The sequence below is a fragment of the Notolepis coatsorum genome (genome assembly GCF_963971535.1).
Source record: "Notolepis coatsorum genome assembly, chromosome: 15".
In the NCBI taxonomy this organism is placed as follows: domain Eukaryota; kingdom Metazoa; phylum Chordata; class Actinopteri; order Aulopiformes; family Paralepididae; genus Notolepis; species Notolepis coatsorum.
Window position 1 is genome coordinate 49,607,993 of NC_140179.1, and position 27,550 is coordinate 49,635,542.

The following is a 27,550-nucleotide window of genomic DNA, read 5'->3' on the forward strand; positions in this document are numbered from 1 at the left end:
CCCAACATTCGTCTGGCCACACCCCTATCCGCTTACCTTCATAAGCAGGTGTGTGGTCACCTACTCGCCTCCTTCCCAAACTTTCACCACAAGGCGAGATCAAGGGCCGCAGTGGCGTCCTGACGCTGAGCGTCACCAGTATTCATAGAACTTGGTTATATACATAACCTTACGTTCTATTTCATACTGGCTGCCGCTCAGCGTCATCTGCACTACAGGAGCTGAGCGGGAGCCTGAAGCTCGACAAATGTACCCCACTGAGGCCCCCCACAACCATCAGACCGGGGAGGACCGAGCCCCCCGACCCTCCCTAATGGAGGATACCCTCCCTATTGGAGGACGGGAGGGAGACGGATCCGACCGTGCGAAGAGGAACTCAAGCAACTCAATGCACAGGGTGAGCAGATCGTGGCTTGACCCCACGACTACGCACACGCACAACCCGCATGCCACCAGGGAACGAACGGAAGGAACAACCCTCGTTACTGCCCCCAAAATCACGGAGTCAAGAGCAAACTCAACCCCGTGGCAAGGCCGTAGCAGCGGAGCGCGAAGGAAGACCCAGACCCACTGAAGGGACTGGATCCCCTGGAAAAAGGGGGGCCCGGAGAGGTCAATGACGCCAGGCATCAAGACCCCACCAGGCGGTCACTTAGTGAAACCGCCCCCCACATCGCCAGCATATTCGGATAGGGCCCCTCCAAGAGCGGGCCCTTTCCCCCCAATAGTACACCGCCTGGCACACTGACCCTGCAACACAGGCAGTCAGCATGGCCGTAAAGCACCCAAAAAAGGTTAACCAATGGAAGCAGGCAGCGCACCGGGGAAACCAGGCAGCAGGCTGTAGACCTGAGCCTGGAGCACTGCGGACGAGACAGGCGCCAAAGTGGTCAACTGAAAACAGCCCCCCCGGCGGAAGGGGCGTATGCTGGCGTTGTTGAGCACCATGACAAAGCCTCCATCAAAAAAAACCCACCCAGAGGGGTCGAGGCAGAGAAGGCTGACACGATTGGCAGACGTCATGAACGTGCAGGGGCACACTCAACCGGGTAACCCGGGAGTTGACTCTGCTCCAACACACCAGGGAATCAACCACCCTCTCGGTACACAGACGGTGGTTGTTCCTATAACCCCTCAAGAAAAAGGGTTATCCCAGGCCTACGGTTTCAACGAAACATTACTTCGGACCATTTCCGTTTAGTCCTTTAGCTGACGCTTTTATCCAAAGCGACTTACAAGTTCTGTACGACAAGACAGCAAGAAGGGTACAACTCTATCAGCTGAGTAACAATGCTCATCAAAGTGTTGCGTGTTACAGTGTAGGTTAGTTTATTAGGACAAGTGCATGACAGTAAGGTTAGTCAGGGTTAGATTTTTTTAATTTTTTTTATATCATTTCAGATAATGGTTGAAGAAGTGAGTCTTTAGTCGATGGCGAAAGATTGGACGGGATTCGGCTGTCCTAACTGGGATGGGTAGTTCATTCAACCATTGTGGGGCAAGGACTGAGAATAGGCGGCTTCTCTTTGATGACCCTCCGGGAGCTTGGATAGGAGTAGGTCTGAGGCGGCCAGAAGATGCAGAGCGTAGGGGTCTTGAGGGTGTGTATTTAGAGACCATTGACCGGAGGTAGGCGGGAGCGGTTCCCTTTGCCGCACGGTATGCTAGGTTGAGGGCCTTGAAGCGGATACGTGCAGCAATGGGGAGCCAGTGCAGGTCCCTAAGAAGTGGGGTGACATGGGCCGACTTCGGTAGGTTTGAGATCAGGCGGGCCGCTGCGTTTTGAATGAGTTGAAGAGGCTTGGTGGCAGTGGCCGGGAGGCCAGCTAGCAGTGCGTTGCAGTAGTCGAGGCGGGAGATGACTGTTGATTGGACGAGGAGTTGGGTGGCTTCTTTTGTCAGGAAGGGGCGTATCCTTCTGACGTTGCTCAGGAGGAATCTGCAGGTTCTGGTTGTCGCTGCAATGTGAGCAGAGAAGTTCAACTGGTCGTCGAGGACAACACCAAGGTTCTTGGCGGTCGGGGACGCGGTCACAGCTGCATTCTCGACTGTGATGGAGAGGTCGGTCAGGGGTCAATTCTGTTTTGCTTAGGTTCAGTTTGAGGTGATTGGTCGTCATCCAGGCGGAGATGTCGGACAGATAGGCCGAGATCCGCTCAGAGACGTGGATATCTGAGGGAGGGAAGGAGAGGAAGAGTTGAGTATAATCGGCATAACAATGATATGAGAAGCCATGAGACGTGATAATGTTACCCAGTGATTTAGTGTAGAGGGAGAAGAGAAGGGGTCCTAGGACCGAGCCCTGGGGGACACCCGTCCGGAGGGGGCGGGTGGCTGACAGAGTCCCTCTCCATGACACTTAGTAGGAGCGGTCATTGAGGTATGATGTCAGCCATGTCAGCGCAGATCCAGCCACTCCCATTCCTGCGAGGGCCGCAAGGAGGATCTGATGGTTGACTGTGTCGAAGGCTGCAGATAGATCTAGGAGAATCAGGACAGAGGAGAGGCCTTTCGCTTTTGCTAAGTGAAGTGCCTCTGTGACCGCAATGAGGGCCGTTTCTGTGGAGTGGCCAGTCCGGAAGCCAGACTGATTGGGGTCTAGGAGGTCATTCTGTAAGAGATAAGCAGTAAGTTGGTTGGATACAGCACGTTCAAGTGTTTTAGAAAGGAAGGAGAGAAGAGAGACAGGACGATAGTTGGCTATGATGGTGGGGTTCAGAGTTTTCTTTTTATGAGGGGCATGACTCTGGCTTGTTTTAGGGAGGTGGGGACCACCCCCGAGTTGAGTGAGGAGTTGATGGTTGCAGTTAGGAATGGGAGGATGTCCGGTGCTATGGTCTGGAGGAGTGGGGAGGGTAGCTGGTCCAGCTGGCATGTAGTCGGACGGTTCGACGTTACCAGTGTCAGGGTCTCGGCTTCTGTAATGGGAGAGAAAGATGACAGAGTGAAGGATGAGGTTCTCGATTCAGCGTTTGGAATGGGTGGGGGTTGGGAGAAGGAGCTGCGGATGTTCTCCACTTTTTCCTCAAAGAAGATCGCAAAGTCTTCGGCAGAAAAATATGAGGGAGGAGGGGGTGGGGGGGGAGTGAGGAGGGAGGACATGGTAGCATGCAGTTTGCGAAGATTCTTGGCAGAGGCCTCAATCCTATGGTGAAAGAAAGAAGCTTTGGCATTAGTAATGGTTTTGGAGAATGTTAACAAGAGGTTGTGATATGTGTCGATGTCAGCAGTGAGGCGTGACTTTCTATACTTCCTCTCAGCCGCTCTCAGGACCTGTCTTTGTTCTCCCACTGCATCCGTCAGCCATGGACTGGGTGGGGAATGGCGGCAGGTTTCTCAACGAGGGGACAGAGCTTGTCGAAGGAGGACCGGGCCCGGCGGCTCGGGAAGCACACATGGTTACCAGAGGAGGTCCTGAAGACCACCCCAACAGCCCCCTCTTCGCCATGCATGAGAGAGGAGCGAAAGAAAGGAGAACCAGCCCCTTACAATAGTGCCAGGTACAACATGTACCCAACAAAGGGTCTCTATAACGCCTAACCCCGTGACACCCGGGCCGACCCGGCATTTTTCCCCCTGAAAAAAGCGCAAGTCCCTCAGGGTACCAGAACAGCAGATCTGCATCCCCGGCGGACAACGGGTTAACTGACCTGGACCAGCGTGACCAGAACCAGTCCCGTGCCCTAACCACGCCGACATGCCCACTCCAGGAGAGGGGGCAGAAATGCGTGTTCATCTAAAACATGAAAAGAGGGCGCCACCCAGACGGTCCTATTTATACCTCGCTCAGTGGCCCACCCCCAAGGGCGTGAGACCCCTCTACCTATGTTCTGATCTATTCCGTTAACATCCCCCAGATATGAACGAGAATCCGTCGAGACCCAGTAACAGGCTCTCGGAAGAGGAAAAAATCCCCCATCCCAGTTGCCCTATAAAAACGCTGTTTTAATAACAAGCAACCAAGGCGTACTAGCCTCCTGCATGATTCTTAACAGAAACACCCCGAGCCAGCACTATGTATGCATCGGGACCCAAAACATATCAATGGACAGTCTAACCAGACCCCACATTGATCGTTCAAGGCGCCTGGGAGAACGACAAGAAGGTTGTCGTGCTTCACATTCTCCACTCTTTTTATTAAAAAAGAAAGAAACACCGACTGACATGAATCCCACGTGACGCAGCCGAGGGTAAACATTTTTACATTTTTACATCCCGCCACCCTCACCACAGAGGAGAGACGGAACTCCCCAGAGAGACTTCCCACGTGAGCCATAGATTGAAGTCATGGTAACATTGAGTCATGTGACCAACCGACTCAAGTTACACGTATATCGAGCGTAGTAGAACAGTAAGTTCCTACGCTCTGCCCCGACAACTTGACAACAACAGATCCTATCCTAGATTCCGTGAGGGTCTAAACTCACGGAAGCCGTCGTCCAATAGAAACGTGCCTAGTGACGTTTGCTATGACGGGGGGAAACCCAAGACTCAACCGCCCGTGATAGGTGCGGAGTCTGGGAAACCCCCCCCCCTTTTTTTCCAAGCCGCCTAACAGCTTGGCCCTGACCGAATGAAAAGAGATTCCAATAACCCCCTGACCAATCAGAAGAGGGAAGGAGGGGTTTATCCGGTACCCCCTCACAAGCCCAACCCTTGCATACAACAACAACAATAGCCATATGATACCTTCAGTAGCAATGCTAATGAATAGCGCAAGCTAATTCACTGCACGCTAACCACAGACACATCTGTGAACAGGGTTTAGAGCAAGACCAAGTTGTGTGTGTGTGAACCCGACACCTGTATCTATGTTGTAAGACACAGAAAATCTGATAGAGAAAGAGAGCGGCTGAGCCGCGGTACGTTTTCATACGAGCATTACTGCAAACCAACACAATAGTGTTGCAGCTCAATATCACTGTTTAAGCAACAGAGCACACAACTAACCTCTACCTTTATGTGGAGATTCAAGTCGAGGCAGAAAAAAAAACCTTTTTCAACCGAGTGTAGGCTGCAGGCCTTGCTTAAGCTCTAACATGAATGTAACGTCTAGCCCTCCTATCAAACCCATACTAGCGAAAGATTCACACGTTGCATCTCCGTTGCATGTTTGGTGAATAAACACACAGTTTGTTAACAAAAAATACAGTCCCTCCCTTAGGAGGGACTCTTATTTCTTTCAACAAAATCATAGTAGGGCCGGGAAGGGAACAGGGGGGACCACAGAGGGAAAAAGTCAATTATTTTAGCGACGCCTGCCACGAGCCGCTCGGGATTTGCCACCCCGTGGAGCCCCGGAGGGACGGTAAACAATCGGCGGCTGGTCACGACGATCCCTACCGTCACCTCCGGGCGTAGATGGGCCGGCTGCAGTGGCGGAGGCGCCCTCTCTCCTCCTGGCCTTCTTTGCTGAAGTCCAGCAGTGGCGGTGGTAGCAGCGGCGGCCACGGCGGAGGAACCTCGATGACGCGGCGGCCGTCTGACTCCACCGGCAACATCGGGCGGAGGGAAATGAGGCTGGAGCACGGAGCGCTTCTCCTGCATCTCCCTGCAGGTTGAGGTCATCAGCTGCAGTGCCGACCCGAATAGTCCAGCCTCGGAGAGGGGTGCCGTCAGAAGGGGAGTCCTCTTCTTCTCCGGCACACGCGCCTGCTCCAGCCAAAGGTGGCGCTGGATCAGAGTGGCCAGGGCGCGCACTTTCCCAGCGGCTATAGCCTGCGGCTGAATCAGATGCAGGATGGCTCCTGCCGACTGGGCGAGCTGATCATGCTGTAAATCAGTCAGCTCCGTGCCGCCTGTCAATATCCCGGACATGAATCTCACCAGCTGCGCGATGTTAGAAGTGGCAGCTAGAGATTGTGTTCCGGAGATAAATGACTGGTCGCTCCAAAATGCCAACCGCCTCGCCGATTTCCCTTGGGGAACCGGCTTCCGTAACGGCTCCCACACCACCTCAGGATAAAGGAGCGCCGCCATCGGCCTATCAAGCCGTGGCACACCCTCCTTCATGCCGTCTACCAAACCCGCCACCCGCGTGACTTGCACCTAGGCGGGAGTAAGGCCCATGATGTGGGAGACCACCTGGCCCTGACGGACATAGGCCGCCATTGAGGGGAAAAATGGGTAGACAACGTCCACCCCTCTCACCGGGCGACGTTGCCATAGATGACCTATGAGATCGTCAGGGACAGGAACAGGCAGTGGCTGCGGCAGCGGCACGCCGTTTGCGACTGCCGCCGCCGCCATGAGCTCGGGAAACAAAGCACGCAGTTCCCCTTGCATACTTTCCTCCTCCGAGCCCGCGTCCCTCACATACAGCAGACTACTGGTTAAGGAGCCACATTCTGATGTGGCTGATAGCAGGGCATCCCGCCGCCGAGTCGGAGGTTCTAACCCAACATCTGCGGACGAGGAACCCCAAGGAGACATCTCACCCCCCTCCAGTGTTACCTGGACAGGCAGGGGACATGTCTCCACCGGGCCTTCAAACAAGAACCTGTCCGCCTCCATCATGTAGTCCTCTGTCTCCATCGGGCATGTAGAGACCGACGCATCCTCATCTGGCTCCAGCAACTCACCAAAACCAGGCCGTTCGCATCTGCAAGCCACCATCTTGCGACGGGAGCGAGCTGACGCAAAAAGTTTGCGTCTCAAATCCCCCGCAACCAAAGGAGCCGGCCGCCCAACAGCGGACGACTCCCCGGAAGCAGAGGAACCAGAGCCGGAACCAGGCCATCGCACAGGAGACGGCACTGGTGCACCAGCTCCTTGGAGAGGCAAACTACCCATCGGACGCCTACTGGGCGTGGCTGCCGACCACGAGAGAGGCCTCAACCACGCTCCAAGACGCACGACAGAGGCGGCGATGGAGAACCGCTGGTGAAGAGTAGCGTTGCGAGCGCGACCCTCCGAAGTAGACATTATGACTTAGCTTTTTTCTTTCTAAATATATGAGAGAAGAAAAAAGCAAGAAAAAATTTAAACACGTCTCAACTTTCTTCAGCTAACAACCTCGTCAAGTGTGGGATCTACCGAAGGCACTTCCTTGTGGTGAAAGTGAAGAAGGAGGCGAGTAGTTGACCACACACCTGCTTATGAAGGTAAGCGGATAGGGGTGTGGCCAGACGAATGTTGGGATGTAAAGGTACATTGTGGAATTTTTTATTCAGTGCTCGTGCACAAAGTGAAGTGCGTGCAGATGACATTGAGCGGCAGCCAGTATGAAATAGAACTTTCTGTAGTGTGGTAGTGGAAGGTTAACCTTCTGTAGTGTGGTAGTGGAAAGGTTAACCTTCTGTAGTGTGGTAGTGGAAGGTTAACCTTCTGTAGTGTGGTAGTGGAAAGGTTAACCTTCTGTAGTGTGGTAGTGGAAGGTTAACCTTCTGTAGTGTGGTAGTGGAAGGTTAACCTTCTGTAGTGTGGTAGTGGAAAGGTTAACCTTCTGTAGTGTGGTAGTGGAAGGTTAACCTTCTGTAGTGTGGTAGTGAAATGGTTAACCCTTTGTCGTGTGGCAGTGAAAGGGTTAAAACAAGATAAAACAGTAAACAAGAAACAGGAAAAGCAGACTAAAAGCAATTGCAAAATGACATACAATGGTTATTACTTAATGCTATAAATTGTCCAATGGTTGGAAGAGTATCAAATTTTAAGTGCATTGAAGGGCGTTCCAAGAGTATGGAGCACTAAGAGAGAAAGCAGTTATTCCAACAAGCTCGCGGAACCTTAAGCAGAAAGCAAGTCATTTGAGCGAGTTTGATATAATCCAACTCGTTGTAATGTAAGGGGGTTATTTACTAACCAATGTTTATTATGCAAGTCTCTGCAAGTATGTATTCGTAGTGTTCTCATGACGTGTTTTGCCAGGCAATAGACCTGTTCGCCGTATATATGTCAGACTCAGTGTGCGCAGCACATCACCGGGGGGCAGAAAGGAACGTAATCCTGGTCAGAACAACGGGGCAGACTACAATATATTTGCATTTGTTAGCCAATGCTAGTGATCTAAACAATCAATCCATGCCAAAGCTATATACTGTATGTAAAAGGTGAAAGACTCACACTCACAGCCATGCTGATTTAGCTAAATGACATCCAGCCGTTTTCGTTTGAAACAACCTTTAGTCAGGGGAGTGTCACTGTCATGGTTTCTCCATAGAGCCCTGTCGTATTCTTTTAGCGCAGAAGCTCGCGCAGGTCCGGGGCAACTTAGTCACATGACTCTAGGGCTGACCCCTATTAGTCGATTAGTCGACTAATCGGTCGAAAGGAGCCGTAGTCGACTAACCAACTTTAGTCGAAAAAAAAAAAAGTTTAATTTTTTTATTTTTTATCATTCTTTCCAAAAGAAAAGAGGCCTAGAAGCGTGGCTAACGCTAATGGCACGCATACCAAAGGCTAACTGCCTACGAAAACAGGCACAGAGGCACTGAAAGAGGATTTCACCCATCTAATGAACACACTAGACTAGACAAATATCTAGATGTATCCACCAGTGGACCAATTGCATGCTTTTGCAGAGGACAAGAAGCCTTCAGTCGACTCCTTCAGACATTCCACAGCCCAAATGGAATGATACAAAAACATTTAATTAAAATTAATAGTCGACTAACTGCAAATTTTGTCCAATCATAGTCGACCATCCAAATCCTTAGTGGGGGACAGCCCTACGTGACTCACTCGAACACGGCATGTTTGTAAACAGCGAACAGGTCTATATGGCACAGAGCCACCACTCATTGGCCACAGTTGTCAATGTCATGTAATGATGATCACCCGCTGTTTGATTACGATCACCTGTTTGAGGTGTTTCACAGGCTCGCGGTGTGAACGTAGGCACACGGTGACAGTCCTGTGGTCCAGTGAGGTGTCAGTGTGTATTGATCAGTGATGAAGTGATGCTATTCTGAACCACAAACCTTTAGTGTCTGTTCAGGATAGAAGCTGTGGATGAACGTGAGTAAGGATTTACTCAGACAAAGGTAGACTCCGTTGTTAAAGTTTATTAGGTTACAACCCAGGAGAATTAGCTGGAGAGATCCGGCGAGATCCCTGGCCTGGGGGGGGGGGGGGGGGGGGTCCCATGGCTCCTTGTAACAGGGGAAGCGCTGGCCTATATAGGTCATAGAAGGTGAGTGTGTCCAGGTGGGAGAGACAATTGGATTGGATGGGGGGGGGGGGGGGGGTGAGTTAGGAGATGTAGAGGGGGGGGGGGGGGGGGGGTATCGACTGAGGGGGATGAGGTGAGGAAGGGGGAGGGTGGCATGGTTTTGGGGGGGGTTGAAGGTTGTTTACACAATAAACTGTTCAAAGTCCTCTTTCCATTAAAACACATGATTCTTCAAAGTTCACAGTTTTCGTTCTTCAATTCAGTCACGACCAGGAGGCAGCAATGTAGTTCTCAATAATCCATGTTTAATTTGGTTTCCCTTTACAATGTTTCTCTAGGCAGAGCAGCAGCGAGGCATGGCATCTACTGTAGTCCTAACAAACTAATTCTCACTTGTCCCGACAGATCAAACACACCCTTTTGCAGGCGGCACGCGTCTCCAATTAACGTTGGAGCGTGGGGCTGTGCCTGCGCTCAGCTGACTTACCACTGGGGGCAAAATGGTGCGTTACAGAAATATATAGCCTATAATGTAATGTTATTCTAAACAATATAATAAACAATTTAACGTAAAATATCCATTAGACTATTCTAGAACATATTTATGCCAATTCATTTACACACTATGCTATAATAAAAATGATATTTTAGGCTATTCAAATTATGTAATTATCAAAAAGTCACAACAAAGGTGAGAGACGAAAGGTGAATGGATGGGGGAGGGTAATGGAGTGGAGGGGGTTTACTATTCTGCCACAAAGCCATATCCTTCATGTCTCATCAGAAAACATAATACAGGACAAAATTATGTAAAAAACAAAAAATTCATGTATGGTGCAACGTGGAGTCAAATCAACAATCATTGCAGTAATAGGCTAGTGCTCTCACCACTACACTACAGTACCCACACATACCCAAACATATAAAGTTTGGTTTTAATAAGGGTTAGGTTAATGGTTATGGTTAGGGTTAAGGTTAGTATTAAGCTTAGCCGGTTATGGTTAGTTTAAGTTAACAGTGTGGTTAAGGTTAGGGTTAGGGTTTGGGGCGAGGTTGTCATATAAAGGGCAGAGCCGACCCTAGACCTTTGGCCCTAGGCAAATAGCTCTTTGCCATTCAGTTGACATTATGTTTGTCATGATGATTGAGGATTCGAGGGGACCTCTGATTGGCTGACTGACATCCCTACAGCTAATTAAATCACTAAGAGGGCCTTGATTAAATAATTCTACTGTTAATTCAGCAGTGATACAGAGATCTTTTAAAAACATTTTCAAATAAAATTCAGATTGGGTGGGGGCCCTATCAAGGACGGATCTGCCTAGTGGGCAGGACGGCCCTGGGCATGATATCATGTTGGCACCTCTCGTGTAAAAGAACACCACGTCCCAAGAATCAAGACCTCTGCTGACCTGTATGTTTGTACTTGTCATCACATTGCATTAAACCACTTGAAATCACAGAGACCTAATACTTCCCAGTGTTTCCTGACTGAGGGGTTCAACAAGCTAACGTTGCCCGGCAACCGATACAGCCGGAGTGAGGAAACAGAGCTTCTGTCTAACATTCCATGGCAACCGATTGAGCTCCAGGAGGTGTAACTGAATCACCGGGGGCTCAGGCCTAAACAATTCACGGAGAGACCGATACGCTGCCTCTTTTCCCCCACAAGCTAATCGCTACGACGATGATCTCTCCAGTGGTACAACAACCCCACACCGCAAACCACGTGTCGCATGTCAGAAAACTGAAGCTGATAATAAATGATTTCCCCTTGTTTTCCCCCCCTACAGGACGCAGGTTCGAGTCCCGTCCCCGCCGCCGTTCCGGCCTCCGATGCCGGCCTCTACTTCTCCGATGGCCGTCGGAAGGTGGACTATGTCCTGGTCTTTCATCACCGACGCCGCGGCTCGAACAGAGCCTCCGTAGCCTCCTCCTCCGCACACGACCGCCTGTCCGTCATCTCCAACGGCAACCTCCCTCCGCCGGCGGGCTCGGAGGCTGCGGGGGCGGCAGGGGCTGCGGGCGGGGTGCCAGGAGGAGGAGGAGGAGGAGAGGTGGTGTGTGTGGGGGAGGTGTGCCTGGAGCTTGGAGGCGGAGAGGATGATCTGGCAGAGCAGGCCGATGGAGAGGTGGTTCTGATCCGAGAGGAGTTCGAGGCAAACTTACTGGAGGCTGGTCTGGAGATAGAGAGAGACAACGAGGTGAGAGTGAGGAGGAGTGTGTGTGTGTGTGTGTGTGTGTGTGTGTGTGTGTGTGTGTGTGTGTGTGTGTGTGTGTGTGTGTGTGTGTGTGTGTGTGTGTGTGTGTGTGTGTGTGTGTGTGTGTGTGTGTGTGTGTGTGTGTGTGTGTGTGTGTGTGTGTGTGTGTGTATGTGTGTATAGTGTATGTATGTATGTATCGCAGGGATTTACTGTGTTGTGTGGATTGTGGTATACGGGGAGTTTGAATCTAACTTGCTCAAACCGGGCTTTGAGATAAAACAAGATGTGTGTGTGTGTGTGTGTGTGTGTGTGTGTGTGTGTGTGTGTGTGTGCGCATGTGTGTGTGGGAAGAGAGTTGTGTAAGTGCGCATGTTCAGTGCTTGAGAGAGAGAGAGAGAGAGAGAGAGAGAGATCAATGTGAGAGGAAGGAGAATGAGTACATGCAGAGAGGTGTTGTGTGAGTACTAGTGGAGTTTGATGGGGTCGTGGGTGTGTGGGGGGGTCATGTGTGTGTTTTTGTGTGTGTGTGTGTGTGTGTGACCATGGTGTTTGAGGTCTACTTGACAGAGACAGAGCGAGGTGAGAGAGTGAGATAGCTGTGTTCAAGTCCAAGCTTTAGAGACACAGGATGTTATACAAGGAGGCCAGGTGTGTGTGTGTTGTAAGAAAATATGTTCACTTGGAGAGAGAGAGAGAGAGAGAGAGAGAGAGAGAGAGAGAGAGAGAGAGAGAGAGAGAGAGAGAGAGAGAGAGAGAGAGGGGAAGGATTAGTGTGTTTGTTTGTGTGTGTGTGTGTTGGAGGTAGAGGACGTGTGTGTGTGTGGGGGGGAGCCAGAGGGAGACAGAGTGAGTGTGAGAGAGAGCCAGAGAGATAGAAAGAGACATAGAGAGAGCGACACACACTGAGAAGCATGGGGCCCTATGGAAGAATGACCATGATAGAAGTATTTCAAAACACAAAAACTACGATGGTGAAAAACAGAGTGGTATTCATGAGCTTCTAATTCTGATACTGTATTCTGCCTGTTGTTTTGAATTTGATAGTGTATTCTGACTGTTGTTCTGACTCTGATAGTGTATTCTGCCTGTTGTTTAGACTCTGCTAGTGTATTCTGACTTTTGTTTAGACTCTGATAGTGTATTATGACTGTTGTTTTGACTCTGATAGTGTATTCTGCCTGTTGTTTTGACTCTGATAGTGTATTCTGCCTGTTGTTTAGACTGATAGTGTATTCTACCTGTTGTTTTGACTCTGATAGTGTATTCTACCTGTTGTTTAGACTCTGATAGTGTATTCTGACTGTTGTTTAGACTCTGATAGTGTATTCTACCTGTTGTTTTGACTCTGATAGTGTATTCTGCCTGTTTTGACTCTGATAGTGTATACTGACTGTTGTTTAGACTCTGATAGTGTATGCTGACTGTTGTTTAGACTCTGATAGTGTATTCTGACTGTTGTTTTGACTCTGATAGTGTATGCTGACTGTTGTTTAGACTCTGATAGTGTATTCTGACTGTTGTTTTGACTCTGATATTGTATTCTGACTGTTGTTCTGACTCTGATAGTGTATTCTGCCTGTTGTTTTGACTCTGATAGTGTATTCTGCCTGTTGTTTAGACTCTGATAGTGTATTCTGCCTGTTGTTCTTACTCTGATAGTGTATTCTGACTGTTGTTTAGACTCTGATAGTGTATTATGCCTGTTGTTTTGACTCAGATAGTGTATTCTGCCTGTTGTTTTGACTCTGATAGTGTATTCTGCCTGTTGTTTTGACTCTGATAGTGTATTCTGACTGTTGTTTTGTCTGTGATAGTGTATTCTGCCTGTTGTTTTGACTCTGATAGTGTATTCTGCCTGTTGTTTAGACTCTGATAGTGTATTCTACCTGTTGTTTTGACTCTGATAGTGTATTCTACCTGTTGTTTAGACTCTGATAGTGTATACTGACTGTTGTTTAGACTCTGATAGTGTATTCTGACTGTTGTTTAGACTCTGATAGTGTATTCTGACTGTTGTTTTGACTTTGATAGTGTATACTGACTGTTGTTTATACTCTGATAGTGTATGCTGACTGTTGTTTTGACTCTGATAGTGTATTCTGACTGTTGTTTAGACTCTGATAGTGTATTCTACCTGTTGTTTTGACTCTGATAGTGTATTCTGCCTGTTGTTTTGACTCTGATAGTGTATTCTGCCTGTTGTTTTGACTCCGATAGTGTATTCTGACTGTTGTTTAGACTCTGATAGTGTATTCTGACTGTTGTTTTGACTACTTCGGTTCTTGAAGTGGCATTTTTTTTATTTATTTGTTTAGTTTTAACATTTGTGTGTATGTGTGTGTGTGCATGTATTTGTGTGTGCATGTATTTGTGTGTATGTGTTAGGGCTGACCCCTATTAGTCGATTAGTCGACTAATCGGTCGAAAGGAGCCGTAATCGACTGCCAACCTCAAAAATTCAAATCTTTATACATTTAATTTAAAACATTTTTAATCATTCTTTCCAAAAGAAAAGAGGCCTAGAAGCGTGCCTAACGCTAATGGCATGCATACCAGAGGCTAACTGCCTACGAAAACAGGCACAGAGGCACTGAAAGAGGATTTCACCCATCTAATGAACACACAGACTAGACAAATATCAAGATGTATCCATCAGTGGACCAATTGCATGCTTTTGCAGAGGACAAGAAGCCTTCAGTCGACTCCTTCAGACATTAAGCACCCCCACAGCCCAAATGGAATGATAAACAAAAATAAATTAAAATATATTATACTTTATTTGTTTTCTTTTTAATTTTATTCGACCAATAGTCGACTAACGGCAAATTTTGGCCTATCATAGTCGACCATCCAAATCCTTAGTCGGGGACAGCCCTAGTATGTGTGTGTGTGCATGTATTTGTGTGTATGTGCTTGTGCGCCCTGTATGTATGTGCACATGCGTGGATGTGCGTGTGCGGCACTTGGCAGCTTCTTGGCAAAGTGTACACTTTTGTAGACAATAAAGTGTGTGTGTTTGTGTGTGTGCATGGGTGTGTGCGTGTGTGTGTGTGTGTGTGTGTGTGCGTGTGTGTGTGTGTGCGTGTGTGTGTGTGTTTGTGCGTGTGTGTGTGTGTGCGTGTGTGTGTGTGTGTGTGCGTGCGTGTGTGTGTGTGTGTGTGCGACTGTGCGTGTGGACAAAATTACCAGAGGATTGAAAGATGAGCTAGATGTGTTAAAGTGTCCTCACTATAAAGAGTAAATAAACCCATGGCCATTTTGCTGCCCCCTAGTGGTTGATATTTTCACCCTGCTGCACACTCTGTTACAGTAAGTTCCAATAAATATAGGCAATACATTCTTTTTAATCTGAATATATACTCCATATATACATATATAACACTATATACAGTAAAGAGTATACACAAGTTGCAGGTGAGGGCCTGTACCCTAACTGGCATGATATACAGTAGGGATGCACCGATCCGACGTTTTCAGTCCCGATACCGATACCTGGGTTTGGGTATCGGCCAATACCGATACCGATCTTATACCCATTGTCCATTATTATTATTTTTTTTTTTTTAAAGAAAAAAAAAGAATTATCCATGTTTCTTTTTTTATATTAAAATATATTTTGTTTTTAAGAATTGTAAAGGATCACAAGTGTGTTTTTGATTTGTTGTAAACAAAGACAGAAAATAAACTTCATTCATTCAATTAATAAACTGTATGCCTCACTGTCACTGTGTGGAAGAGACTGGGATCATTATTTTGTGCAAGGCAACATCAGGCTTGACTTAAAACATTACTTTCCTAACTTAGTGAAACTAAATGTAACAAATTAACACATAGATATAAATGTACTGAATGGTTATTTCTTATTTGATTTATTATTAAAAAAATCAACAACAAAAAAATAAAAATCCGATATATATATATATATTTTACGATACCCGATCCAGCTATTTTACTGATATCGGCGGCTGATACCGATACCAATATCGGATCGGTGCATCCCTAATATACAGTACGTCATACGTTACAGTCCATGCAGCGACTCTCATCTCTGGTTAGCCTCCCCATCCTCAGCTTTCCCCGCTGCCTAGGTGAGGGCTAAGGCCAAAAAAGACATGTCGGTTCTTTATAGTTCCACGCAACCTTTTTGCTACTCTCTCCTCTGCGGAAATGTGGAAATGCTCAAGGCAAGTGGGCCAATCACAGCAGCTCCCATGCCGTCAGGTTCAGATTATCTGACTGACCGGTAGCCTGGCCTGGTCTGGTCTATCTATCTAGGTCATCCTCGGACGGGCCCTCCCATCGGTGCTTCCAGTCATCCCCGATCCTCCATGCATCTGGCTAGTTCGCCGGTGCTTTCTGCTCCCGCATCTCTCCTGGGTATGTCCACACATGTTGATGTGGGACATCCTCGTGATCGATGCGCGTGTGTTGGCTCCCACAGCACGAGTTTGCTGGTTGGCAGCTCATGGTGTCTCTGGCAGTGACCTGCCCCCCCCCCCCCCCCATACAAGTTTGCATTAGTGACATGCTCATCCCTGTTGAGCAGGGGTGCATCTGGTCTGGTCTGGTCTGGTCTGAGATCACAGGATGTTCTCGTGTCCAGGTCAACAAGACCTTGTTATTCAAATGGTTCAAATAGCACGAGGGAGATTTTAGTCAACATGATGCACCCAGCGATGCGCCCATCCCACTTCTTCACACCGTCCGAATACCAAGTACAGATCCAATCCATTCGTTTTACAGAACAGTATAGATTAAAACCATTTGTTTGGTGTAATTTATCCTGAAATCCAGACTTCAGAAACCTAGGACATCTGCACAGGGTCGCTACCAGTATTTCCAATCAGACAGTAACACAACACTTGTTTGCACGAGGCTCTGCTAAACTTGCAGTTAGGGCTGGGCGATATGGCCAAAAACGTTATCGCGATAAAAGTATAAAATTATTTTCATATAACTCGATATCGATAATTATCGTCGATATAATGTCTGTCAAGTTTAATTAACTTCTTATGCCCGGCGCCGATGGACGGGCTATTAATAGACTTGTTTTGCTGCTGCAAATGTCTCGAGTTGATGTCGTCATCGGTCCGCGCACGTTAGCAGTTAGCCAGAGCAAGCAGTGTATCCCATGACAATGTACCCTAAAATACTCCGTTCCGCCCCAATACATTGCAACGACGTCCACCGCATACCCCACACTACTCTAACCGTGGCCTCAGAATTCACGCCACACACCCACTCGGCACGTAAACTATAAAATAGCGCTGTGCAAGCTAATTATTCTAGCCAGCCTTGTTTCAAATGTACTAAATATCACCCTAAAATACTCTGTTCCGCCCCAATACATTGCAACAACGTCCACCGTATACCCCACACTACTATAACCGTGGCCTCAGAATTCACGCCACACACCCACTCGGCACGTAAACTATAAAATAGCGCCGTGCAAGCTAATTATCCTAGCCAGCCTTGTTTCAAATGTACTAAATATCACCCTAAAATACTCTGTTCCGCCCCAATACATTGCAACGACGTCCACCGTATACCCCACACTACTATAACCGTGGCCTCAGATTTCACGCCACACACCCACTCGGCACGTAAACTATAAAATAGTGCCGTGCAAGCTAATTATCCTAGCCAGCCTTGTTTACTACTTGAGTCCTACCTTTCTACCCAGAGGTGCAGCGCGGGTCTCCTTCCGCTGTCGGCCATCTCCTTCACTGATTGGTTGTTAGTGCGTGTGCTCATATCAGGCCATGTGAGCGGATCGGAGCGTGAGCGGCGTGGGGAGCGGAGCGGGCGGTTTTGACGTGAGCGAGGAGTGGGTTTTAAAATGAGTCGGCGCGACGTCCGGAGCGAGAGTTCTCCTCCGCTCCAATCCACTCCAGGACGCTCACAGTGGTTTAACACTGTTGATGTAATATATACATGCAGTACAATGCCAAAGCAACAGATGGCGATGTACAAACATGAAGGCCATTTTCAACCAATGAGAAGGGCGAACCTGTGATATCCTGTTCAGGCTTCGTCACTGTAGAGACGCCCACCATAGATATCTATGACGCCCACACTCACTCCTGTTAGAAAAAGTATCGACGCCATTGTTGTTGACGTTAGCTTACATGCTAACGTTAATGGCAGCGACCATAGCATTGTGGCTCGGCTAGCCTATCATCGCTTAATAGAGCTAGTGAATGGATAAACAACGTTATTTAACATTGCAGAATGGCTACAATTACAATGCGGCTCAATACAAACAATTGTTAAGAAGCCCAGGGGGTGTAGACTGTTGTAGTTTGAGCTAATTTACACCATGCGCCAAAAAAAATTAAAAAAAAAAACTGCCAAGCGATCTGGCGCGGGGAGCGGGGAGCGCTCGATTCAAGGTGAGCGGGGAGCGAGCGGAGAGCGACTTGGGGGGCGAGGTCAACATGAGCGATTAGCGGAGCAGACCAAGCTTTAAAGAGCGAAGAGCGGATTTCTCGGCCGCGCCGATCCGCTCACGTGGCCTGGCTCATATCCAAGCTTGGAAAATCGATATATCGAAACTTTGCGACCACGTTTCATGTTTATTTCGAGGAAATAATTTATCGCGATAGTTATCGTTATCGTTTTATCGCCCAGCCCTACTTGCAGTAGATGAACAGTATGTTGTTTTCACGGTGTTGCCTGCCTTTAAATGACCTACTGTGACTGTTGACTGTAATGCAACACACATGCACTCAACAAGTCAAACGTGTTGACTCTGAGGTAATTGACATCCTCTCAAAAACAGATCCCAGACGGGGACCTTAGACGTCCAACTTGTTAACTGCATCTGAGAATTAGGAGGCTGACCTTCGATCTCCCAGGGAAATCCACTTATAACCCACTTTTAATTAAGTAAAAGGAAGACATTAATTCAGACGGTGGAGTGGAGACTTTCTCTCACTTCTCTCCGTCAGGATGGACAGAAAGGGGATTGAAAGTTGGATCAAGTATTTGGTCAGAGAGTTGCAATTTGTTCTCTTACAGAAATCGATCTCGTTCCTTTCAACTGGCTCGCACCCGTTGAGCTGACAAACACCCTGTGTATAGTACTTACTGTGGCTCCATTCAGGGATGGGTTTTGTTTAGAGTATGACTATTTAGCTGCCATCTCCATTAGTCTTCATTCCAGTTCTGGGTTGCAACCAGTAGGGCTGAGCGATTAATCGAGTTTCAATTCCAATTACGATTTTGGCTTCCCCACGATCATGAAAACAAGATAATCGAGATAAAACTATTATCTTGCCACATGCCGGGTTGCTCTCATTTTGTCTTGTGTTGTAAATGCAGTGCACCCTTCCTTCACCCTTCCGCCCCTCCCCCCCTCCCCCCCTAAAGCCCAAACAGTAGTTTGAGCTTGTGTTGAGAGGGAGGAGGGAGGAGCCACGGCACGTTTCTCCAGTTATTTTTAAATGTTTTTGGTAACTTGTAGAAGATGACAGAAAGGCAGCCTTTGGTCAAGAAGGAAAGTTAAAATAATTCAGTTGTCGTCATACAGTATATGATGTTCTCAAATCAGTAATCGTGTTATAATTGTGATTTTAATATCAATCAAAACAATCATGATTATGATTTTTGACATAATCGAGCAACCCTCGCCACCAGTGCTCCCATTTCTCCCCTTCCTAGCCTAGTTCTGGGCAACATGGTCCCAGAGTTGGCCAAGCCGCAATGCCTGATTCGTCATCCATGCACCAAAACAACTCCTAGTGCTTATTCACAAAAAAGGTGTTATAGATACATTATGTAGTCTAATCATTTACCTTTTTTTCCTTAATAATAAATAAACTTTTAGAAAGGTGCAGTATCAAAGTATGAATTTATCATAATAAATTTTTTCCCCCATGTATGTAGTGTTAAAGTGGTCAAATAGATCTTTATTACCCCCAGGAGTTCAACAGCACCACACAGCATAGCAGGAAGAGAATGAACACAGATAAGAAGAAGAAAGAACGAATTATAAAATGAGCTAATAAAGTAGTACAGTTTTGAGAGAGGCTTGAACTAGAATATAAGAAATTTGCATCTCCCTGGAACCTGCCGGGGAATCACTCTGGTTCTATATATAAACGCTTGCCCCCTGGGGGGCTGTTGGGGACTTCCTCAAATGTCAGCCTCCTTCCTCTCTCCTGTCACCACGGTGCCACTCGCTCAGACCCCCCCCTGTACCCCTCACCCCTCTCTCTCTGTCTTTGCCTTTCTCTCTCTCTCTCTCCCCCTCTCTCTCTCTCTCTCTCTCTCTCTCTCTCTCTCTCTCTCTCTCTCTCTCTCTCTCTCTCTCTCTCTCTCTCTCTCTCTCTCTCGCTGTCTCACTCTGTATGTCTCACTGTCTCTCTCTTTGTCTCTCACCATATCTGTCTCTCTCTCTCTCTCTCTCTCTCTCTCTCTCTGTGTCTCACTCTGTCTCCTCACATTTTCTCTCTTTCTCCATCTCCTCCTTTCTTTCTTCCTTTTTCTCTCTCCCTCCTCTGTCTTTCGCTCTCTGTCTGTCACTTATGCTCTCTCTCTCTCTCTCTCTCTCTCTCTCTCTCCTCTCTCTCTCTCTCTCTCTATCTCTCTCTCTCTCTCTCTCTCTCTCTCTCTCTCTCTCTCTCTCTCTATCTCTCTATCTCTCCCTCTCTACATCTCTCTCTTACACAGTGACACCCTCGCTGCGACCTAGTTTGCCCCCTGTGGAGACGAAGAGCTAATTGGAGCTGTTTCTACTAATTAACCTTCTCTGGGCTTGTAGGTATTTTTATCCTCCCTCTGCTTTTTGATGGAGAGAGGGAGAGGGGGGAGTGAGGGAAGTATGGAGGGGAGAGAGTGATTGGAGGGGGAGAGAGTATGACAAGAACGTGACAAGAGAGAGATGGAAAGAGGGATAGAGAGAGAGAGAGGGACAGGGACAGAAAATAGAGGAGAGAGTAAGAAAGAATGTGAGAGAGAGACAGAAAGGGGGATGGAGAGACTGACGGGAGGAGGGAGGGAGACAGACTTGGCAATGACGGGGAGAGAAGAGAGAGGAGAGAGTGAGAAAACATGAGATAATGGGAACAAGATGGAATGGGCGGAGATATGTAGTGAAGGAGAGGGCAGAGACGTATAGAGGACATACAGGTGAAGGAGAGGACAGAGAGACATATAGAGGACATACAGGTGAAGGAGAGGACAGAGAGACGTATAGAGGATATACAGGTGAAGGAGAGGACAGAGAGACGTATAGAGGACATACAGGTGAAGGAGAGGACAGAGAGACATATAGAGGACATACAGGTGAAGGAGAGGACAGAGAGACATAGAGGACATACAGGTGAAGGAGAGGACAGAGAGACGTATAGAGGACATACAGGTGAAGGAGAGGACAGAGAGACGTATAGAGGACATACAGGTGAAGGAGAGGACAGAGAGACATATAGAGGACATACTGGTGAAGGAGAGGACAGAGAGACATATAGAGGACATACAGGTGAAGGAGAGGACAGAGACATATAGAGGACATACAGGTGAAGGAGAGGACAGAGAGACATATAGAGGACATACAGGTGAAGGAGAGGACAGAGAGACATATAGAGGACATACAGGTGAAGGAGAGGACAGAGACGTATAGAGGACATACAGGTGAAGGAGAGGACAGAGAGACGTATAGAGGACATACAGGTGAAGGAGAGGACAGAGAGACATATAGAGGACATACAGGTGAAGGAGAGGACAGAGACGTATAGAGGACATACAGGTGAAGGAGAGGACAGAGAGACGTATAGAGGACATACAGGTGAAGGAGAGGACAGAGAGACATATAGAGGACATACAGGTGAAGGAGAGGACAGGGAGACATATAGAGGACATACAGGTGAAGGAGAGGACAGAGAGACATAGAGGACATACAGGTGAAGGAGAGGACAGAGAGACGTATAGAGGACATACAGGTGAAGGAGAGGACAGAGAGACATATAGAGGACATACAGGTGAAGGAGAGGACAGAGACATATAGAGGACATACAGGTGAAGGAGAGGACAGAGAGACGTATAGAGGACATACAGGTGAAGGAGAGGACAGAGAGAGACGTATAGAGGACATACAGGTGAAGGAGAGGACAGAGAGACATATAGAGGACATACAGGTGAAGGAGAGGACAGAGACATATAGAGGACATACAGGTGAAGGAGAGGACAGAGAGACATATAGAGGACATACAGGTGAAGGAGAGGACAGAGACATATAGAGGACATACAGGTGAAGGAGAGGACAGAGAGACATATAGAGGACATACAGGTGAAGGAGAGGACAGAGACATATAGAGGACATACAGGTGAAGGAGAGGACAGAGACATATAGAGGACATACAGGTGAAGGAGAGGACAGAGAGACGTATAGAGGACATACAGGTGAAGGAGAGGACAGAGACACATAGAGGACATACAGGTGAAGGAGAGGACAGAGAGACATATAGAGGACATACAGGTGAATGAGAGGACAGAGAGACGTATAGAGGACATACAGGTGAAGGAGAGGACAGAGACACATAGAGGACATACAGGTGAAGGAGAGGACAGAGAGACATATAGAGGACATACAGGTGAAGGAGAGGACAGAGAGACGTATAGAGGACATACAGGTGAAGGAGAGGACAGAGACACATAGAGGACATACAGGTGAAGGAGAGGACAGAGAGACATATAGAGGACATACAGGTGAAGGAGAGGACAGAGAGACATATAGAGGACATACAGGTGAAGGAGAGGACAGAGAGACATATAGAGGACATACAGGTGAAGGAGAGGACAGAGAGACATAGATGACATACAGGTGAAGGAGAGGACAGAGACACATAGAGGACATACAGGTGAAGGAGAGGACAGAGACATATAGAGGACATACAGGTGAAGGAGAGGACAGAGACATATAGAGGACATACAGGTGAAGGAGAGGACAGAGACATATAGAGGACATACAGGTGAAGGAGAGGACAGAGACATATAGAGGACATACAGGTGAAGGAGAGGACAGAGAGACATAGAGGACATACAGGTGAAGGAGAGACAGAGACATATAGAGGACATACAGGTGAAGGAGAGGACAGAGAGACGTATAGAGGACATACAGGTGAAGGAGAGGACAGAGACATATAGAGGACATACAGGTGAAGGAGAGGACAGAGAGACATATAGAGGACATACAGGTGAAGGAGTGGACAGAGAGACATATAGAGGACATACAGGTGAAGGAGAGGACAGAGACATATAGAGGACATACAGGTGAAGGAGAGGACAGAGAGACATATAGAGGACATACAGGTGAAGGAGAGGACAGAGAGACATATAGAGGACATACAGGTGAAGGAGAGGACAGAGAGACGTATAGAGGACATACAGGTGAAGGAGAGGACAGAGAGACGTATAGAGGACATACAGGTGAAGGAGAGGACAGAGACATATAGAGGACATACAGGTGAAGGAGAGGACAGAGAGACATATAGAGGACATACAGGTGAAGGAGAGGACAGAGAGACATATAGAGGACATACAGGTGAAGGAGAGGACAGAGAGACGTATAGAGGACATACAGGTGAAGGAGAGGACAGAGAGACATATAGAGGGGACATACAGGTGAAGGAGAGGACACAGAGACGTATAGAGGACATACAGGTGAAGGAGAGGAAAGAGACATATAGAGGACATACAGGTGAAGGAGAGGACAGAGAGACATATAGAGGACATACAGGTGAAGGAGAGGACAGAGAGACATATAGAGGACATACAGGTGAAGGAGAGGACAGAGAGACGTATAGAGGACATACAGGTGAAGGAGAGGACAGAGAGACATATAGAGGACATACAGGTGAAGGAGAGGACAGAGACACATAGAGGACATACAGGTGAAGGAGAGGACAGAGAGACATATAGAGGACATACAGGTGAAGGAGAGGACAGAGAGACATATAGAGGACATACAGGTGAAGGAGAGGACAGAGAGACATAGAGGACATACAGGTGAAGGAGAGGACAGAGACACATAGAGGACATACAGGTGAAGGAGAGGACAGAGACATATAGAGGACATACAGGTGAAGGAGAGGACAGAGAGACATATAGAGGACATACAGGTGAAGGAGAGGACACAGAGACGTATAGAGGACATACAGGTGAAGGAGAGGACAGAGAGACGTATAGAGGACATACAGGTGAAGGAGAGGACAGAGAGACGTATAGAGGACATACAGGTGAAGGAGAGGACAGAGAGACATATAGAGGACATACAGGTGAAGGAGAGGACAGAGAGACGTATAGAGGACATACAGGTGAAGGAGAGGACAGAGAGACGTATAGAGGACATACAGGTGAAGGAGAGGACAGAGACATATAGAGGACATACAGGTGAAGGAGAGGACAGAGAGACATATAGAGGACATACAGGTGAAGGAGAGGACAGAGAGACATATAGAGGACATACAGGTGAAGGAGAGGACAGAGAGACATATAGAGGACATACAGGTGAAGGAGAGGACAGAGAGACGTATAGAGGACATACAGGTGAAGGAGAGGACAGAGAGACATATAGAGGACATACAGGTGAAGGAGAGGACAGATGAGACATATAGAGGACATACAGGTGAAGGAGAGGACAGAGAGACATATAGAGGACATACAGGTGAAGGAGAGGACAGAGACATATAGAGGACATACAGGTGAAGGAGAGGACAGAGAGACATATAGAGGACATACAGGTGAAGGAGAGGACAGAGACATATAGAGGACATACAGGTGAAGGAGAGGACAGAGACGTATAGAGGACATACAGGTGAAGGAGAGGACAGAGAGACATATAGAGGACATACAGGTGAAGGAGAGGACAGAGACACATAGAGGACATACAGGTGAAGGAGAGGACAGAGAGACATATAGAGGACATACAGGTGAAGGAGAGGACAGAGAGACATATAGAGGACATACAGGTGAAGGAGAGGACAGAGAGACGTATAGAGGACATACAGGTGAAGGATACAGGTGAAGGAGAGGACAGAGAGACATATAGAGGACATACAGGTGAAGGAGAGGACAGAGAGACATATAGAGGACATACAGGTGAAGGAGAGGACAGAGAGACATATAGAGGACATACAGGTGAAGGAGAGGACAGAGAGACATATAGAGGACATACAGGTGAAGGAGAGGACAGAGAGACGTATAGAGGACATACAGGTGAAGGAGAGGACAGAGAGACGTATAGAGGACATACAGGTGAAGGAGAGGACAGAGAGACGTATAGAGGACATACAGGTGAAGGAGAGGACAGAGAGACATAGAGGACATACAGGTGAAGGAGAGGACAGAGAGACATATAGAGGACATACAGGTGAAGGAGAGGACAGAGACATATAGAGGACATACAGGTGAAGGAGAGGACAGAGAGACGTATAGAGGACATACAGGTGAAGGAGAGGACAGAGAGACATATAGAGGACATACAGGTGAAGGAGAGGACAGAGAGACATATAGAGGACATACAGGTGAAGGAGAGGACAGAGAGACATATAGAGGACATACAGGTGAAGGAGAGGACAGAGAGACATATAGAGGACATACAGGTGAAGGAGAGGACAGAGAGACATATAGAGGACATACAGGTGAAGGAGAGGACAGAGAGACACATAGAGGACATACAGGTGAAGGAGAGGACAGAGAGACATATAGAGGACATACAGGTGAAGGAGAGGACAGAGAGACATATAGAGGACATACAGGTGAAGGAGAGGACAGAGAGACATATAGAGGACATACAGGTGAAGGAGAGGACAGAGAGACATATAGAGGACATACAGGTGAAGGAGAGGACAGAGAGACATATAGAGGACATACAGGTGAAGGAGAGGACAGAGCCATATAGAGGACATACAGGTGAAGGAGAGGACAAAGAGACATATAGAGGACATACATGTGAAGGAGAGGACAGAGACATATAGAGGACATACAGGTGAAGGAGAGGACAGAGACATATAGAGGACATACAGGTGAAGGAGAGGACAGAGAGACATATAGAGGACATACAGGTGAAGGAGAGGACAGAGAGACATATAGAGGACATACAGGTGAAGGAGAGGACAGAGAGACATATAGAGGACATACAGGTGAAGGAGAGGACAGAGAGACGTATAGAGGACATACAGGTGAAGGAGAGGACAGAGAGACGTATAGAGGACATACAGGTGAATGAGAGGACAGAGACATATAGAGGACATACAGGTGAATGAGAGGACAGAGAGACATATAGAGGACATACAGGTGAAGGAGAGGACAGAGAGACATATAGAGGACATACAGGTGAAGGAGAGGACAGAGAGACATATAGAGGACATACAGGTGAAGGAGAGGACAGAGAGACATATAGAGGACATACAGGTGAAGGAGAGGACAGAGAGACATATAGAGGACATACAGGTGAAGGAGAGGACAGAGAGACATATAGAGGACATACAGGTGAAGGAGAGGACAGAGAGACGTATAGAGGACATACAGGTGAAGGAGAGGACAGAGAGAGACGTATAGAGGACATACAGGTGAAGGAGAGGACAGAGAGACGTATAGAGGACATACAGGTGAAGGAGAGGACAGAGAGACGTATAGAGGACATACAGGTGAAGGAGAGGACAGAGACATATAGAGGACATACAGGTGAAGGAGAGGACAGAGACATATAGAGGATATACAGGTGAAGGAGAGGACAGAGAGACATATAGAGGACATACAGGTGAAGGAGAGGACAGAGAGACGTATAGAGGACATACAGGTGAAGGAGAGGACAGAGAGACATATAGAGGACATACAGGTGAAGGAGAGGACAGAGACATATAGAGGACATACAGGTGAAGGAGAGGACAGAGAGACGTATAGAGGACATACAGGTGAAGGAGAGGACAGAGAGACGTATAGAGGACATACAGGTGAAGGAGAGGACAGAGAGACGTATAGAGGACATACAGGTGAAGGAGAGGACAGAGAGACGTATAGAGGACATACAGGTGAAGGAGAGGACAGAGAGACGTATAGAGGACATACAGGTGAAGGAGAGGACAGAGAGACGTATAGAGGACATACAGGTGAAGGAGAGGACAGAGACATATAGAGGACATACAGGTGAAGGAGAGGACAGAGAGACGTATAGAGGACATACAGGTGAAGGAGAGGACAGAGAGACATAGAGGACATACAGGTGAAGGAGAGGACAGAGAGACATATAGAGGACATACAGGTGAAGGAGAGGACAGAGAGACATATAGAGGACATACAGGTGAAGGAGAGGACAGAGAGACGTATAGAGGACATACAGGTGAAGGAGAGGACAGAGAGAGACATATAGAGGACATACAGGTGAAGGAGAGGACAGAGAGACGTATAGAGGACATACAGGTGAAGGAGAGGACAGAGAGAGACGTATAGAGGACATACAGGTGAAGGAGAGGACAGAGAGAGACATATAGAGGACATACAGGTGAAGGAGAGGACAGAGACATATAGAGGACATACAGGTGAAGGAGAGGACAGAGAGACGTATAGAGGACATACAGGTGAAGGAGAGGACAGAGAGACGTATAGAGGACATACAGGTGAAGGAGAGGACAGAGAGACGTATAGAGGACATACAGGTGAAGGAGAGGACAGAGAGACATATAGAGGACATACAGGTGAAGGAGAGGACAGAGACGTATAGAGGACATACAGGTGAAGGAGAGGACAGAGAGACGTATAGAGGACATACAGGTGAAGGAGAGGACAGAGAGACGTATAGAGGACATACAGGTGAAGGAGAGGACAGAGAGACATATAGAGGACATACAGGTGAAGGAGAGGACAAAGACGTATAGAGGACATACAGGTGAAGGAGAGGACAGAGAGACATATAGAGGACATACAGGTGAAGGAGAGGACAGAGACGTATAGAGGACATACAGGTGAAGGAGAGGACAGAGAGACATATAGAGGACATACAGGTGAAGGAGAGGACAGAGACGTATAGAGGACATACAGGTGAAGGAGAGGACAGAGAGACGTATAGAGGACATACAGGTGAAGGAGAGGACAGAGAGACATATAGAGGACATACAGGTGAAGGAGAGGACAGAGAGACATATAGAGGACATACAGGTGAAGGAGAGGACAGAGAGACGTATAGAGGACATACAGGTGAAGGAGAGGACAGAGAGACATATAGAGGACATACAGGTGA

At 47.7% G+C, this 27,550-nt stretch overlaps 1 protein-coding gene across 1 annotated transcript in view; it reads left to right on the forward strand.

Moving 5' to 3' along the window:
- The window catches only part of ano2b (anoctamin 2b), a gene marked incomplete at both ends in the record, with an annotated part of 266,111 nt that overhangs the window by 23,251 nt on the left and 215,310 nt on the right, over positions 1–27,550 (forward strand). The window contains 1 exon segment of the mRNA XM_084330997.1: positions 10,903–11,313. Coding sequence (XP_084187123.1) covers positions 10,903–11,313 — 411 coding nt within the window.